Genomic DNA, 17,570 nt, shown 5'->3' with positions numbered 1-17,570 from the left:
TCTTATTTCGTTGAGCAGTGGCTTGTAGTTCTCCTTGAAGAGGTCCTTTACGTTCCTTGTTAGTTGTATTCCTAGGTATTTTATTCTCTTTGTGGCAATTGTGAATGGAAGTTTGTTCTCGATTTGGCTCTCCTTAAGTCTGTTATTGGTGTATAGGAATGCATGTGATTTTTGCACATTAATTTTGTATCCTGAGACTTTGCTGAACTTGCTTATCAGTTTCAGGAGATTTGGGGCTGAGACGATGGGGTCTTCTAGATATACAATCATGTCGTCTGCAAATAGAGACAATTTGACTTCCTCCTTTCCTATTTGAATTCATAATTTTTTTTAAGCTTACCATCATCAGGTGGAATATGATTTTTTTATTGCCTAATAATTAAAATTGATCTAAAAAGTAAACTAATGTCAAATATCTAAGGGCTATAAAACTAGGATTTTTGGGCTGGGCGCAGTGGCTCAAGCCTGTAATCCCAGCACTTTGGGAGGCCGAGGCGGGTGGATCACGAGGCCAAGAGATTGAGACCATCCTGGTCAACATGGTGAAATCCCATCCCTACTGAAAATACAAAACATTAGCTGGGCATGGTGGCACGTGCCTGTAATCCCAGCTACTCAGGAGGTTGAGGCAGGAGAATTGCCTGAACCCAGGAGGTGGAGGTTGCGGTGAGCAGAGATTGCGCCATTGCATTCTAGCCTGGGTAACAAGAGTGAAACTACGTCTCAAAAAACAAAAAAACAAACTAGGATTTTTGGAATACCACTGGACATAACTGGAGTCTATCTTAGTGAGCCTATAGACCATCCAGGCACATTATATAGGTGAGGATATAGAGTTCCAGAGAGATTAAATGGCTGCCTAGCATTGAACAGCAAGTTCATGGCAAAGCTACAGCTGTTAGTTTATACTATTTGAGATCACAATATTAAACTGTTTTTGACCTACAAAAGTAACAATTTCAGGCTGGGCACAGTGGCTCATGCCTGTATTCCCAGCACTTTGGGAGGCTGAGGTGGGAGGAACACTTGAGGCCAGGAGTTTGAGACCATCCTGGTCAGCATAGCGAGACTCTGTCTCTACCTAAAAAAACCCAAAAAACAAAAAACATAATTAATGTTTCGTAGTGACATCTTGCAAAAGAAGTTTAAGTTGGGAAGATCAGTGAAGCCGAAAACAAAGCCCATCTCAGGAGGGCTGATCCATGCCTTGCATTTTAACTGTGTTTTGAGTTTTAAAATAAAGGGGATTTAGATTAATGACTCTATTTTTTCTTTTACAGTTTCTACACATCCAAAAGCCAGCTCTTTTGTAACAGTTTCACCCCACGAATAAAACTGGCAGGAAAGAAGGTAAGTTTTTATTTTTGTTAAGACGGGGTCTTACTATGTGGCCTGGTCTTATCTTGAGCTCCTGGACTCAAGCAGCCCTCGTGCTTCAGCTTCCCAAAGCGTCAGGATTACAGACATGAGCCACTTGGCCCACCCAAGAAAGTAGATTTCATCAATCAGCAGAGAGCCTTTGTGGACCATCACACATTGATATGGTTATTTTAATCCTGAGGTACCCTCATCTTACCCCATGGTCATGAACAGGGTTAAGAAATTCATCTCCAAATTTTATAACTTTATACATTAGATAAATAAATAACAAGGCCAAGGCCAGACTGCATAAAATGCCTTTGGCAAAAATACAACCAATTAGTTCTTTTGTTTGTTTTAAGAATTCATTTTATTATGATATGACTGTTGTATTCCGTTGCTAAAGTCACTCAGATACCAGTGGGATAAAGATAAAGATGCAGATATGCATTGCAGCAAAGGGGGAATATGATAAAAAGGTCAGATCTTAATAGTAAAGAAATGAAAATTTTGGCTGAGTGCAGTGGCTCTTGCCTGTAACCTCAGTGCTTTGGGTGGCCGAAGGAGGAGGACTGTTTGAAGCCAGGAGTTTGAGACCAGTCTGGGCAACAAATGTAGTGAGACCCCATTTCTACAAAAACTAAAAAAGAATTAGCCAGGTGTGGTGGCACATACCTGTAGTCCCAGCTACTTGGGAGGCTGAAATGAGAGGATTGCCATCACACGCTAGCCAGTGTGACTGAGTGAGATCTTGTCTCTGGAAACAAACAAACCAAGAAAATCAATGAAAATTGTAACAAGAATGGGGATTCTTTTTTTCTTCTTTCCGAAGAGGTTTAAAATATGTTAATAATTATACCACATGCTACAAAAAGTGTGGTGAAATTAGCACTTGAGTACCTGGTTGGTGTACATTACAGTTGCAAAGCATTTCAGCCATGTGTATTGAGAGCAAATGTCCATGCTGTTTGACCGGGCACTTCCATTTTTGGGCCTGCAGTGTAAGGAAATAATTGAAGTGATTATATGCAAATACATCTGGGTTTAGTTTTATTTATAATAGTTGAAATTTTATTTATAATAGAGAAGTTGAAAACAATAGGGCAATGGTTGAACTATGAAATATCCACTTGATGGAATATATTTGCAACTGATAAAAATGCAAGTTTTTTTTGTTTTGTTTTGTTTTGTATTTTGCAACTGATAAAAATGCAAGTTTTTTGTTTGTTTGTTTGTTTTTTGAGACAGGGTCTTGCTCTGTTGCTCAGGCTGGAGTACAGTGGCATGATCTCAGCTCACTGCAGCCTCCGCCTCCTGGGTTCTAGCAGTTCTCCTGCCTCAGCCGCCTGAGTAGCTGGGATTACAGACGGCTAATTTTTGCATTTTTAGTAGAGATGGGGTTTCACTATGTTGGCCAGGCTGGTCTTGAACTCCTGACCTCATGATCCACCCACCTCATCCTCCCAAAGTGCTAGAAATGCAGGTATGAGCCACTGCACCCGGCCTAAAAATGCAAGTTTTAAGAACTTGAACAAGTGATTTTTTGTTTTTGTTTTTGTTTTTTTTGAGATGGAGTCTTGTTCTATCTCCGAAGCTGGAGTGCAGTGCTTGATCTTGTTTCACTGGAACCTCTGCCTCCTGGGTTCAAGCAATTCTAGTGCTTCCCGAGTAGTTGGGATCACAGGTGACTGCCACCACACCCGGCTAATTTTTATATTTTTTAGCGGTGGTGGGGTTTCACATGTTGGCCAGGCTGGTCTCAAACTCTTCAAGTGCCCTCTGCCCAGCCTTCCAAAGTGCTGGGATTATAGGCGTGAACCACTGCGTCTGACGTGTTCACGTCAGAGGAAGTGTTTTTGAAGTGTTTTTGATGTACTGTGAGAAGAAAGGCAGGCTGTTATGTTTGCAAGCCCCACACCTTAGTGCTTTCATTCCCTGCCCTTTCCTAGTAGAGCTGAATTCACTGAGGGTTGCTCCATTTGTGGCTGTGTGTCAGGGCTACTTCTTTCCTTTTTTTGGGGGGAGGCCTGTTAATGTTACTCTTCTAATGGGGGGGAATATTAATTTGGATCAATCTGAGGAATCCTAACATAACCCATGTGAAATAGTGAAGTAGTGGGAGATGGGGGTCTGTCCAGAAAGGACATCTCTTACCTTTACCACAAGCATTCTCAGCAAAGTAGAACATGGAAAAACTTCTCTGCACCATGATTATTTTATTTTATTTTTTTGAGACAGAGTCTTGCTCTGCTGTACCCAGTACAGTGGCAGGATCTCAGCTCACTGCAACCTCTGTCTCCTGGGTTCAAGCAATTTTGATGCCTCAGCCTACCCAGTAGCTAGGACTACAGGCCTGTGCCACCGTGCCTAATTTTTTTTTTTTTTTTTGAGATGGAGTCTCTCTCTGGCTCAGGCTGGAGTGCAGTGGTGTGCGTCATCTCGGCTCGCTGCAACGGCTGCCTCCTGGGTTCAAGTGATTCTCCTGTCTCAGCCTCACAAATAGCTGGGATTAGAGGCATGCACCACCATGCCTGGCTAATTTTTGTATTTTTAGGGGAAACAGGGTTTCATCATGTTAGCCAGGCCAGTCTTGAACTTCTGACCTCAGGTGATCTGCCTGCTTCGGCTTCCCAAAGTGCTAGGATTATAGGCATGAGCTATTATACCCAGCCACTGTGATCATTCCAAAAAAAGCAAGAATTAGTATTGTTATGAGAGGTTTCAAAAAAACCTGAAAGAGATTTCAAAAAAAAAAAAGTTATATAAATAGAGATGGGGTCTCTCTGTGTTGCCCAGGGTGTTCTTAAGCTCCTGAACTCAAGCGATCCTCCTGCCTTGGACTCCCAAGATGCTGGGATTATAGGCATGAAACACTGTGCGTGGACTTTATTTATTTAATTCAAAAAAGATTTTTAAGAAAATTTAAAAAGTGATAGCTCTATTAGTTTTTTTCCTCTACTCTTGTTCTTGATTTCGGCAAATTGGGTGATCTATAGTGTTCTCAGCCCTGGTTTGTGTAGGCAGACAGGTGACAGCACCATAGTGAAGGGGGAAGCATACAGCATTTGGGTCAAGTGGGACCTAGCCATGGTGGCACAAACCCAGCAGTGGATTGACCAACAGTCTATAAGATCTGGGCTTGCGGCTGGATGCAGTGGCTCACACCTGTAATCCCAGCACTTTGGGAAGCCAGGGTGGGTGGATCACAGTGTCAGGAGTTCAAGACCAGACTGGCCAACATGGTGAAACCCTGTCTCTACTAAAAAATACAAAAATTAGCTGCGCATGGTGGCTCGTGCCTGTAATCACAGCTACTTTGGAGGCTGAGGTAGGAGAATTGCTTGAACCGGGACCTGGGAGGTGGAGATTGCAGTGAGCCGAGACTGCGCCACTGCGCTCCAGCCTGGGTTACAGAGTGAGACTCCATCTCAAAAAAAAACAAAAAACAAAAAAGATCTGGGCTTGGATTTTGGTTCTGCCACCTGGTGAATGTGGGGCTTTGGATAAAGTCCCTTATTCTTTCTCCAATTGAATATCCCCACTTGTAAGGGGGAGTCCATTGCCTCACTGGACAGGGCTGTAGAATCAACAAGATGTGATGTGGGAATAAAGGACTATGGGAGGTAGGTGTCAAATGTTAGCTCCTGCCTTTCCATCAGTTACAGGCTCTCTTCCCTGGGGAGCAGCACATGCATATTGTCCCTTGTAATAAGTTCTTTTGTAGCGAAGGAAGGAGTGATTAATTATCTGTTTAATTTTTCAGCCTGCCTCTGAGAAAGCGAAAAATGGTCGTGATACATGTAAGTATTTTTTGAGATATATTTTTTCTCGCTTTTAAAAAAGGTTCAGCTGACTGGATGCAGTGGCTCACACCTGTAATCCCAGCACTTTGGGAGTTTGAGGTGGGAAAATCATCTGAGGTTAGGACTTCAAGACGAGTGTGGCCAATTTGGTGAAACCTCATCTCCGCAAATATACCAAAATTATCTGGGCATGATGGCAGGTACCTGTAATCCCAGCTACTTCGGAGCCTGAGGCGGGAGAATCTCTTGAACCTGGGAGGTGGAGGTTGCAGTGAGCCGAAATCGTGCCATTGCACTCCAGCCTGGGCAGTAGTGAGACAACATCTCAAAAAAAAAAAAATGCTAGCCTATGGCAACAGAAGTATATGAAGTCACATAAAAAGTTCATGGAAATGTCAGGAGACCTGAGTTCCCTTTGTGTCGTGTTTGCAGGGTCCCTTAATCACCTAATATTTTTTCCTGTCAGCTGCAAAATGGAAAAACCTTATTTTTCTTTTCCATAGGCCATTTGTAGGGATCACGTAGAAAGTTTTAAAGTACTGAACATATTAAGATGATTTATTTTATGAAGAGTCACAAAAGAATGAATGCTACCCATACCTTGCCTTCATTTAGTGCTATTCTATTTCTGTATTGCATTGACGTACACGACATTTAATCTCAACTTGATGAATGGGTTGTTATCCCATTTTTTCAGGGAGGAGAGGATGATCACCTGTGCCTTGCAGATTTTGATGAAGATTCTCTGAAGGCATTTGTTTGAAATGTGTTTGGATGACAATTTGCATTATTTGTGCATTGCAGCTCTCAGGCATCTGTTTGCAATGTATTTGATGACAATTTATATTATTTGTGTATTTCAGCTCTCGGAAGTCCAAAAGAATCTGAGAACGCCCTTCCCATCCAAGTAGATTATGACGCCTATGACGCTCAAGTGTTTAGGCTGCCCGGCCCATCCCGGGCTCAGTGCCTCGCCACCTGCAGGTTTTCTGCCAGATTCACTTGGGGGGTGCATATAAAAATTGTGTTCAGTAGTGACCTCTAAGAGAGCAACCTTGATCATCTTTTCTTGTTTTGTTTTGTTTTTTGAGATAGAGTCTCCCTCTATTGCCCAGGCTGGAGTGCAGTGACACAATCTTGGCTCACTATAACTTCCACCTTCCGGATTTAAGTGATTCTCCTGCCTCAGCCTCCCAAGTAGATGGGATTACAGGCACCCACCACCACACCTGGCTAATTTTTGTATTTTTTGTAGAGATGGGGTTTCGCCATGTTGGCCANGTAGAGACAGGGTTTCACTGTGTTAGCCAAGATGGTCTTTATCTCCTGACCTTGTGATCTGCCTGCCTGCCTCAGCCTCCCAAAGTGCTGTGATTACAGGTGTGAGCCACCATGCCGCCCCCCGCTTTTTTGTTTTAAGTGTCAAAGGTGTCTGACACTTAGTAGGCCGTCAGTGTCAGTGTTGGGTGCCCATAGATACCCCTGTTATTGCCTTTGTCTCAGTGCCTTCTGCAGGGGTTAGAGAGCAGGTGTTAAGAAATGACCAAGGGGTAAATGGATGAAGGAACATGTCTCTCCAGAGCCCACATGCTGGGGGACCTCTGGGACCACTCTCCTCCTCCTCTTGCTTCCCTGGGCTCCCCTGACACCGGCCTCTGTCTAAGCCTCGCGCTGCCTCTGGGCCTGCACTGTGGCCACTGCCCTTGGTGGGGCCACTCTCTGCAGCTCCTGTGGCTGCCTCCTCATCACCCAGATGACCCGGTGGGTGAGGCCTTCCCTGATCACCCAGCACGGAGTCGTGCCCGTCCTGCCTTCTGACTCACTCTCCCATCACCTGCCTTATTTTCTTTCTAGAGCTTTTTTTGTAGTTCACGTGTTTGCATGTCTCCCCCCATGAGGCAGGGGCCATGTGTGTCTTATTCACTTCTGTAGCCACAGCACCCTGAACAGTGCTTGGCACATAGTGGGTGCTCAATTAATGTTGAATGAAAGGACAAATGAGGGATGGCAGGACAGAGTTCTCTTAAGGTCTGCCAGAGAATGTCCCTCTGTCCCTTTGATGCCAGTGTACCTGTGCACAACCTCCCCACCCCACCATCCTCTTCTGCAATTCACGCTTTTCTCTCCCCTTCCTCCCCAGACACGGGCTACCCCCCTTCCCTGCTAACCAGCATGGCCAACTTCACACCCGTCAATGCCAGCTCGGGCAATCAGTCCGTGCGCCTGGTTACGTCGTCAACCCACAACCGCTATGAGACGGTGGAAATGGTCTTCATCGCTACGGTGACAGGCTCCCTGAGCCTGGTGACTGTCGTGGGCAACATCCTGGTGATGCTGTCCATCAAGGTCAACAGGCAGCTGCAGACAGTCAACAACTACTTCCTCTTCAGCCTGGCGTGTGCCGACCTCATCATCGGCGCCTTCTCCATGAACCTCTACACCGTGTACATCATCAAGGGCTACTGGCCCCTGGGCGCCGTGGTCTGCGACCTGTGGCTGGCCCTAGACTACGTGGTGAGCAATGCCTCCGTCATGAACCTTCTCATCATCAGCTTTGACCGCTACTTCTGCGTCACCAAGCCCCTCACCTACCCCGCCCGGCGCACCACCAAGATGGCAGGCCTCATGATTGCTGCCGCCTGGGTCCTGTCCTTCGTGCTCTGGGCGCCTGCCATCTTGTTCTGGCAGTTTGTGGTGGGCAAGCGGACGGTGCCCGACAACCAATGCTTCATCCAGTTCCTGTCCAACCCGGCAGTGACCTTCGGCACAGCCATCGCTGCCTTCTACCTGCCTGTGGTCATCATGACGGTGCTGTACATCCACATCTCCCTAGCCAGTCGCAGCCGGGTCCACAAGCACCGGCCCGAAGGCCCGAAGGAGAAGAAAGCCAAGACGCTGGCCTTCCTCAAGAGCCCGCTGATGAAGCAGAGCGTCAAGAAGCCCCCGCCCGGGGAGGCCGCCCGGGAGGACCTGCACAACGGCAAGCTGGAGGAGGCCCCCCCACCGGCGCTGCCACCACCGCCACGCCCCGTGGCTGACAAGGACACTTCCAATGAGTCCAGCTCAGGCAGTGCCACACAGAACACCAAGGAACGCCCAGCCACAGAGCTGTCCACCACAGAGGCCACCACGCCTGCCATGCCCGCCCCTCCCCTGCAGCCTCGGGCCCTCAACCCAGCCTCCAAATGGTCCAAGATCCAGATTGTGACGAAGCAGACGGGCAATGAGTGCGTGACAGCCATCGAGATTGTGCCTGCCACGCCGGCCGGCATGCGTCCCGCGGCCAACGTGGCCCGCAAGTTCGCCAGCATCGCTCGCAACCAGGTGCGCAAGAAGCGGCAGATGGCGGCCCGGGAGCGCAAGGTGACACGGACCATCTTTGCCATTCTGCTAGCCTTCATCCTCACCTGGACACCCTACAACGTCATGGTCCTGGTGAACACCTTCTGCCAGAGCTGCATCCCTGACACGGTGTGGTCCATCGGCTACTGGCTCTGCTACGTCAACAGCACCATCAACCCCGCCTGCTATGCTCTCTGCAATGCCACCTTTAAAAAGACCTTCCGGCACCTGCTGTTGTGCCAGTATCGGAATATCGGCACTGCCAGGTAGGCAGGCAGGAGTGCTCTAGGAGGTGCTGGGGTTGCGTGTGTGTGCTGGGGGCCCACACGGCTCACCTGCTGTGGGGAAGAGTTGCAGGCACCATTCCGTGTTCGCGTTTGCTGAAGAGGAAGTTCAGAAGAGGCTCTGGCTGTATTCAGAGATCAGATCTCTGCTCAGGCTGAGGAGGCTCACCCCAGGGAGTGTCTGCTGAACTGGGGCTGCCTGGCCCACCTCTGTGGCCTTGGCACTGGCCTGGGTGGGCACCTGCCCCACTGTGACCAACCATCAGCAGAGCTGGAAGAATGGACATCTGGAGGGGGCTGAGGTCCAGGGCCCCCTCGGGAGGAACAAAGGGGCCAGTGCTTGGAAGGAGGCTTGGGAAGGGCATGGAGGGGTGGGGTCCCCCATTCTGCTGTAATCGGTGCTTTCTGCCCCCCTGCACCCCGCATGTAGGCTCAGTCCCCTCTCCCCTAATCCCACTCCAGGGGCAGAAATCTCTGGCTGCAGCTGCGTAGCCAGGTTCTGGGTGGGCATGATGGAGGCCAGGTCCCCCCAGCCCCAGCAGCACTGCCCTTGTCACAGTAAGATGGGGCAGCGGGGAGGTCAGGGGTTCTCTCTCAGGAACTGAGGTCTGGCTTCCTGCAATCCCAGGCTGAGCCGAGGGTGGTCCACTTATTCGGAAGACAGCCCCCTGCCGCCCCAGCCTTGGAAGGCTGTCCCAGGTCACACACCAAGTCAGGGTGAGGCTGTGGTGGGCAGCGTTCCCATCTGCTCTCTTTAAACCTCTCACCCTCTGGCCTCTGGAAGGTGAAGGAGGCCTGGGTCACACAGGCAAGAGGAAAGGGGTCGACCTCGGGTTTCTGTGACGGTGGGGGTGGGCAATGAGGTAGGCACTCAACCCCCACACCTACTGCCCCCCATGGGTAGAACCTTCCTGATTGACCTTTGACTGGGCGAGGTTGAGATGGGTGTGGTGGTTCCGGTGAGTCAGCCAGGTTCCCTTTCCCAGCCCTGGTCCCTGGGAGAGATGAGGACTGAAAGGCTTAGGGGATTTGATGGGGGGGGGGCACCCTTTCAGGGGCCCTGGAAGAAATTTTTGAAATGGTTCTTTTTCCATGAGCTCTGGGGAGCACCCACCACCAGGCCTCCAACCACCTGAAATCCACCAGTCCCTGCAGCCTGGTCTTTCTCCCCAGCTTCCCCTCCCCAGACACATTTCCACAGCAAATTCCTTGGGATGGGGCTTTTATATATTAAAAAAGAAAAGCTTTTATTGGGGGAAAAATTCAGTTTATTTAATGTGTTTCTTAGTAATGGAATCGTGGGGAAGAACAAAGTGGGCTCTGGGGCTCACATTGCTCTGGGGAAGGCTCAGGCTTCCCAGAATCCCTTGTCCCTCCTCACTTTGGGCACTTAGGGGTGGGGCTGGGGAGTGAAAGGGACAAGGCAGGGCATGATTGATTAAAGCTAACAAGCAGACAGAAGGGACTGGCGGGTCATATCTCAGGCCAGGGAAAGGAAGGGCGTGGGCCAGTCCCCAGTAACACAAGGGGCTCCTCAGCATCCAGGCTTGGCCTCTAGTCCTTTCCCTTCCCTTTCTTGGCTTTGGCCTTGGCTTTGGTCTTGGGGGTGCAGGGCTTGGTCACGCGGATGGTCTCCTGGCACTGGGCATTGTAGCGCGCCTTCTTCAGTGTGCCCTGGCGGACTTTGGTGCCAGTGCCCCCATCACATGCACCCCAGTTCTCAAACTTGTATTTGCAGTCGGCTCCAAACTCCTTCTTCCAGTTGCAGGGAATCCTGCACCGGATGCGCTGGGTCTGGGCCCCGCAGCTGCCCTCGCGAAAACCCACGCCGCAATCCTTGCTGCTGGGGGTGCAGGGCCCCCAGGCCCACTCCTCCGCGCACTCTATCCCCGGGCCGTCCTTCTTCACCTTGTCTTTCTTTTTGGCCACCGCGGAGGTGAGCACCAACAGAGCAAGGAGAGAGAGGAGGAGGAAGCCTCGGTGCTGCATCCTGGGGCGGCCGTGCGCTCGCTCGCTCGCTGCTTGCGTTACTTCGTTCCCTCCCGCGTTATGTTTTATTCTTTATTTTTTATTTTTTAGAGACAGAGTCTTGCTCTGTCGCCCAGGCTAGAGTGCAGTGGCGTGATCTTGGCTCACCACAACCTCTGCCTCCCAAGTTCAAGTGATTCTCCTGCCTCAGCCTCCCAAGTAGCTGGGATTACAGGTGCCCACCACTGAACCTGGCTAATTTTTGTATTTTTAGTAGAGATGGGGGTTTCACCATCTTGGCCAGGCTGGCCTCGAACTCCTGACCTCGTGATCTAACTCCCAAAGTGCAATACTGTATAGTCTTGGGGGATTTTTTTATTTTTTAGTAGAGACTGGGTTTTATCATGTTGGCCAGGCTGGTCTCAAACTCCTGACTTCAAGTGAAGTCGGCCTCCAAAGTGCTAGGATTACAGGGCATAAATCACCGCACCCAACCTCGTCTTGGATTTTATGCTCATGTTTGTATTCTTTATGTTGACTTTCTATTTTCATGAATAAATAAAACAGAGCTCTAGCTTATATTTTTTTCCCAGTTGACCAAGTACCATGAATCAGTTTTCCAGATTTCTTAACTCTGTAGCTTTAAGGACAACTGAGTGGAATAATATTATGTTTCTTAATTTTGTGGCAAATGAACTTAGAGTGACCACATGCTTGTTTTCTGTTCTTTTCCCTCATCCAGTCCTACCTGAGAATGCTTAGAGCTCAGAATTAAGTGCTGTCAGTAGCCTTTCTCCTATGTGTCGATGCTGCTTGGGAGCTCCGTAAGAGCTTCTTAGGGGCTTTTCTTTATAGTCTTTAAAAATGCTCTCATAGTTCAAGATTCGTTTTCTTTTGTCGCATCGAAGATGACAAGATCTGGTGTTTCAGGTACCCAGGTTGTCTTTGAAGGTACAAATTGTGTCTTAATTAGTGTTCTACCCTCACACGTGGCTAAGCATATACTGGTGTTCAAATATTTACTGTGGAAGGAACAAACAGGAAGTCAGCACTTGGAACCTGTTTTCAGGCTCTGTTTAAGCTCTTACTAAAAAAAATCCTTACAGGAGGAGAGGGAGCAGCTCTGATGCCACAAGGGCAGCCCTTGGTGGGCTTATTCTTTTGTTCTGAGCTTTTGCTACTCTATCGGGCTTCTCTCCTTTTGATCCTTCTTCCTGTTGCTTTTAGAGGTTTTCCCCTTAGGAAATTTTATGTTTTAATAAGGGTATAAATATTCCATCCAAAATTTAAATGTGGAAGAGGTGATGAAACAAAGCTAGCAACATGGTGATAACTGTTCATGATGCTAGTCTGTATTTGAGCATGTCTGAGCATTTCCTAATAAAAGTTTAAAAATGGCCGGGTGCGGTGGCTCATGCCTATCATCCCAGCACTTTGGGAGGCCTAGGCAGGTGGATCACTTGAGATCAGGAATTTGAGACCAGCCTGGCCAACATGGTGAAACCCTGTCTCTACTAAAAATACAAAAAAATTAGCCGGGTGTGGTGGCAAACGCCTGTAATTCTAGCTACTTGGGAGGCTGAGGCAGGAAAATTGCTTGAACCCAGGAGGTAGAGGCTGCAGTGAGCTGAGATCACCTCCCCCTCACACTCCAGCCTGGGCGACAGAGTGAGACTCCATCTCAACAAAACAAACGAGCAAAAAATCCCAGGCAGCCTGTATTTTTTTCAATAGTACATACTTCAGCATAAGTTTCTTTCTTTTTTTACATGTTATTTATTTAGTGTCACCTCACCTGGCACAAAGCTGATTAGTATATGTTTCAATAAATATGAGTTTAAAGAAAACATTATTACAGAACCATTATTATTGGTTACAAAATTAACACCAATCCCTAAATGTCCTCTAATAGCCAGTCCATGTTCAGTTTTCCGAATTGCCTCAGAAGTGTGCTTTTGCAGTTAGGCAGTTTGACATGGGACCTAAACAAGATCTACTTTATGCATTTTGTTATGTCTTTTTGTGTGTGTGTGTGTGACAGTAGAATGTTTTGCTTTCTTCATTTGGCTGATTTGTACATTGTATTGTTTAAGTTTTCCTTTATTCTGCAGATTTCCTGTAAATTGGCAATTATTTTTGGAAGCTTGATTAGATTTAGATTCAAATTTGAGGGTGAGAAGACTTCTCAGGCACTGTGTACTTTATCTCACATCACATCATTCCTCTCTGGTCATTCTGTTTTTAGTGATGTGAGATTAATCAGTGGGAACAGGTGGGGTCAGCCTGGAGCCGTCATTTCTTTGCAGCTATGATTCTAGGACTTTGGCTGCTTGAGGATTGTCATTTTCCACCTCTCTTATACAACATCTCAAGCTGTTCAGGGTGAAGTACCACATATAGGTTTCCCACTCGTAGATCACACTGGGGATTTTTGTTCCTGGGTTCCCAAGTGGCTTGGGCTGGTGATGGGTTTTGGAGTTTTAACCTGAGGTAGGACAGCATCCCTCACTTGATGGTAACTTTTTGTTTCTTGCATGGCAGATCTGTGCGAGAGCGAGAGAGTCACAGTCGAAAGAGTGCCAGCTTCTGTGATGTTTCATCCAGCCCTTCCCTACCAAGCCGCACACTGCCCAATGAGGAAGTGAGGAGCCAGGCTTCTGACGACAGCTCCTTGGGCAAGAGCGCCAACATCCTGATGATCCCACACCCCCACCTGCACCAGTATGAAGTCAGCAGCTCCTTGGGCTATACCAGCACTCGAGGTCAGAGTGCTGAAGCACAGACAGAGCCGGGGACATCTTTCTTAATATAGTGGGTGACTGGAGGTGGGAGGATTGGTCAGAGGTGGGGTGTAAATCCCACCTCTTAATTATTTCTATGCCAGTGCAGTAGGTACAAATCACTTTGGTTGTTAGCTTTGTATATATTACACATTTTTTGGTGATAGAGTACTCAGGCTGGAGTGCAGTAGTGTATTCACAGCTCACTGCAGTGTGGCCTCAAACTCCTGGACTTGATTGATCCTTCCACCTCAGCCTTCCAAGTAGCTGGAACTATAGGCATGCTACCATACCCAGCTGATTATTATATTTTTTTATAGAGATGGAGTCTCACCATGCCCAGGCTGGTCTTGAACTCCTGGGCTCAAGTAATCCACCCATCGGCCTACAATCTCCTAAAGTAGTGAGATTACAGACATGAACTAATTTTATTGCACCCTGCCTATATTATACTATTTTTGTGTTTACCCTTTCTTCATCTGTCATTGTAACTATATACCTTTCCATATATTAATGGAAATCTTTTCTTAGGCCTAGGGTCAAAAGTGTTTATTTCTTTATCATTTCCATTCGTGCCATACATAAAACAACCTCTGTCATAAGTTCCGTGTTAATTTCTCACTTACCAGCCAGGTGCAATGGCTCACACCTGTAATCACAGCATTTTGAGAGGCCGAGGTGGGTGGATCACTTGAGAGCAGAAGTTTAAGACTAGCCTGGCCAACATGATGAAACCCTTTCTCTGTTCAAAATACAAAAATATAGCCAGGCGTGGCGGCAGGTGCCTGTAATCCCAGCTACTCAGGAGGCTGAGGCATGAGAATCACTTGAACCTGGTTGGCATAGGTTGCATTGAGCCAAGATTGCACCACTGCACTCTAATCTGGGTGACAGAGGGAGACTCCATTTCAAACAAAAAAAAAAAGTTTCTCACTTATCTGTTTTGTTTTGTTTTTTTTTAACTTATTTGCATTTACTTTGTGCTGAATTTATTCCCATGCCATCAGTTTTTGTTTCTTCAGTTTCTTTCCTTTTTCCTTTTTTTTTTTTTTTTCTGAGACAGAGTCTTGCTCTGTTGCCCAGGATAGGGTACAGTGACATGATCTTAGCTCACTGCAACCTCCGCCTCCTGAGGGTTCAAGTGATTTTCATGCCTCAGCCTCCCAGGTAGCTAGTGTTACAGGCATATGCCACCACAGCGACTGGCACGATCTCAACTCACTGCAGCCTTCACCTCCCAGGTTCGAATGATTCTCCTACCTCAGCCTCTTGAGTAGCTGGGACTACAGGTGCACACCACCATGCCCAGCTAATTTTTGAATTTTTAGTAGAGATAGGGTTTCACCATGTTGGCCAGGATGGTCTCTATTTCTTGAACTCGTGATCTGCCTACCTTGGCCTGCCTTCCAAAGTGCTGGGATTACAGGCATGAGCCACTGTGCCCGGCCTTTTTTGTATTTTTAGTAAAGTTGGGGTTTTGCCATGTTGGCCAGGCCAGTCTCTAATTCCTGCCCTCAAATGGTCCACCCGCCTCGGCTTCCCAAAGTGCTGGTATTACAGGCGTGAGCCACCGTGCCCAGCCTTGGGATATCTTTTTCTTTATGTGCAATGTCCTTTTCTGGTTTAGGAATATTTTGTTCCTTTGTCACGAGGATCATCTTGGTGTGGCAGGGGGAGCTCATGTATGGGTTAATCTGATGAGCTGTGTACATCAGGCAGCACATCTTGGGTGCTTTGTTCACCTGGACATGCTCATTGACCAGAGAATCTGCACCTAAACCCGTAAGTTTGGCATGACTGTGCATTTTTAAGCGTGTGTAGCAAAAATTCAGTACTCTTTGGGCCACTGACCCTCTGTGCAGCCATACTGTTTGGCCTGGGAGCACCTCGTATCTCCATCATTGTAATGTGGAAATGGTACATACTGTTTCCGTAAAGTGACATCTTTTATATACTTGGTGGCTTTTTGTATACACATACCCTTGATGGCCCGAGCAGTTTCATGGATGGTTTCTTTTGTTTGTTTGTTCGTTTGACTCGGGGATTCACTCTGTTGCCCAGGCTAGAGTGCAATGGTGCAGTCTTGGCTCACTGCAGCCTCAACCTCCTGGGCTAAAGTGATTTTCCCACTTTGGCCTCCCAAGTAGCTGGAACTACAGATGTGTAACAACACACCTGGCTAGATTTTTAATTTTTTGTAGGGACGGTCTCAATCTCTTGTCCAGGCTGGTCTTGAACTCCTGAGCTCAAATGATCCTTCCACCTTGCTCTCCCAAAGTACTGGGATTATAGGAACAAGCTACTGCACCTGACCTGTACTCATCTTTTTTTCTTTTTTTAAATTGGGTTTCCCTCTTTTATTTCCTTAATAACTAACTGGACTATATTCTTTTTATTTTGTAAGTTAGAGCATCAATTTCTTAATTTACAATGAATAGTGAAACTTTCATGGAAATCTGAACATTCTCTTCTTGCCTGCAAAGCATCTTGAGGAATGAAATGCAGTATTATAATGTATGAGATCCTGTGCTAGGCATTGGATAGATAATGTCCTTGGAGTTTGCATCTGCTGGACCCACTTTTTCATCTGGGTGGATGCTTAATGAAAATGGGATACACACAAGAAGAGTTGGTTGTAGATTTCAGTCCTTTGATCCACTCAGACATGCTGTCTCTGTCTCCCACAATAGGACCTGTCTGCCATTGTACCAGACAGGCGGAGTCTAAATATCATACCATCTCCTTACCTGGCCAAGGCTGGAGGCATTCATTTCTTCATTATTTTTTGCTCAGTATTTTTTTTTTTTTTTTTTTAGCATAATAACATTTGATTGCTTACTCATGTTCCAGTCCACTGAGTCAGTGGAGGGGCTCCTGATCCACTCAGTCATTCAGGAACTCAGGTTCCTTCCATCCTGGGATGCCATGATTATCAACATTGGTCTCCTAGGTTTCCACAAAGGGGAAAAGAATGTAGATCATTCATGGAGATAATTGTGGTCCAGGCCTGGAATTGAAGCATACCACTTTTGTCTGTGCTCTGTTGGCTGGAACTAAGTCATTTGGCTTTTCTGCAAAGGGGCTGGGAACTATAGTCTTATGTCTAATAGGGAAATCAAATGGTTTTATAGCGAACACATTGACTAGCTCTGCCCGGATCTGCCCTTCTGGTCACCACATAGCTATTTTTATTGTTCCTCTCTTCTTAGATAATGTACTCATTCCTTTCCCAAGGGAAACTCAAGTCCCATCATTCAGTCATTTCTTCTAGCTCAAAATTCAGGATCTCCAGGCAATGTCCTTCCCATCAGATTTGGTTGTGACTTCATTGTGCCAGTAATTTAGAACCAAAACTCCCTTCTCCCAAGTATTTTAAAGCAAACAAATACAAACATTTCATTTCTTTATAGTTTGACAATTTTACTCGTTTCTCTCACTCCCTGACATTTATGATGCCCACGATTCTTGTCAGCCTTGGCTTATCGCTTATCAGTCTGCCTAGTTCTGGTTTCACTGCGGTTCTGTGCTTTTTCTTTGTGACTCAACTCCATGATAACTGGCAGATGTCCTGGAGAACATGATGGAGCCACCACAGCGAGACTCCAGTGCACCAGGGAGGTTTCACGTTGGCAGTGCAGAATCCATGCTGCATGTTCGACCTGGTGGATACACGCCCCAGAGAGCATTGATTAATCCCTTCGCCCCCTCTCGAATGCCCATGAAGCTCACGTCCAACAGAAGGCGGTGGATGCACACTTTTCCTGTGGGTAAGTCAGTTGCTTAAAAGAGAGCCTTGAACTAGGAGCTCTTAGCCCTGGTCCTCAGTGTCAGTTACCCATGTGTCCTTGGTCAGTTGCCTCTGTTGCTCCACCAGTAAGATAGAATAACCATGCCCACTTTGGCTGTCCCAGGGGTTCTTCTAAAGATCCTTGAAGATGCACTTGGGAATAGGCTTTGTAATGAATTAGCTGTATAAACCTGAGGGCTTGTTTGTTTCTTTTCTTTTCTTTTCTTTTCTTTTTTTTTTTTTTTTT

General features: G+C 47.0%; 3 protein-coding genes across 3 annotated transcripts in view; 2 read left to right on the top strand and 1 right to left on the bottom strand.

The window, feature by feature from the left end:
- DEPDC5 (DEP domain containing 5, GATOR1 subcomplex subunit) overlaps nucleotides 1–17,570 on the top strand; it is a 171,605-nt gene that overhangs the window by 51,353 nt on the left and 102,682 nt on the right. The window contains exons 17-21 of the mRNA XM_017499506.2: nucleotides 1,281–1,350; nucleotides 5,123–5,159; nucleotides 6,026–6,146; nucleotides 13,298–13,518; nucleotides 17,100–17,303. Of these exons, the coding sequence (XP_017354995.2) occupies nucleotides 1,281–1,350; nucleotides 5,123–5,159; nucleotides 6,026–6,146; nucleotides 13,298–13,518; nucleotides 17,100–17,303 (653 nt within the window). The remainder of the gene's footprint in view (nucleotides 1–1,280; nucleotides 1,351–5,122; nucleotides 5,160–6,025; nucleotides 6,147–13,297; nucleotides 13,519–17,099; nucleotides 17,304–17,570) is intronic.
- On the top strand, nucleotides 7,152–10,045 carry LOC108283268 (muscarinic acetylcholine receptor M4-like). The gene has a single exon (XM_017499516.2). It carries the CDS (start codon nucleotides 7,167–7,169, stop codon nucleotides 8,772–8,774), a length of 1,608 nt encoding a protein of 535 aa, XP_017355005.1. The 5' UTR covers nucleotides 7,152–7,166; the 3' UTR covers nucleotides 8,775–10,045.
- Nucleotides 10,017–10,844, bottom strand: LOC108283271 (midkine-like). Its single transcript, XM_037728228.1, has one exon. It carries the CDS (start codon nucleotides 10,775–10,777, stop codon nucleotides 10,343–10,345), a length of 435 nt encoding a protein of 144 aa, XP_037584156.1. The 5' UTR covers nucleotides 10,778–10,844; the 3' UTR covers nucleotides 10,017–10,342.

This window comes from Cebus imitator, unplaced genomic scaffold (assembly GCF_001604975.1).
Source record: "Cebus imitator isolate Cc_AM_T3 unplaced genomic scaffold, Cebus_imitator-1.0 Scaffold258, whole genome shotgun sequence".
NCBI lineage: Eukaryota > Metazoa > Chordata > Mammalia > Primates > Cebidae > Cebus > Cebus imitator.
This window is presented reverse-complemented; position numbering and strand designations above follow the sequence as displayed.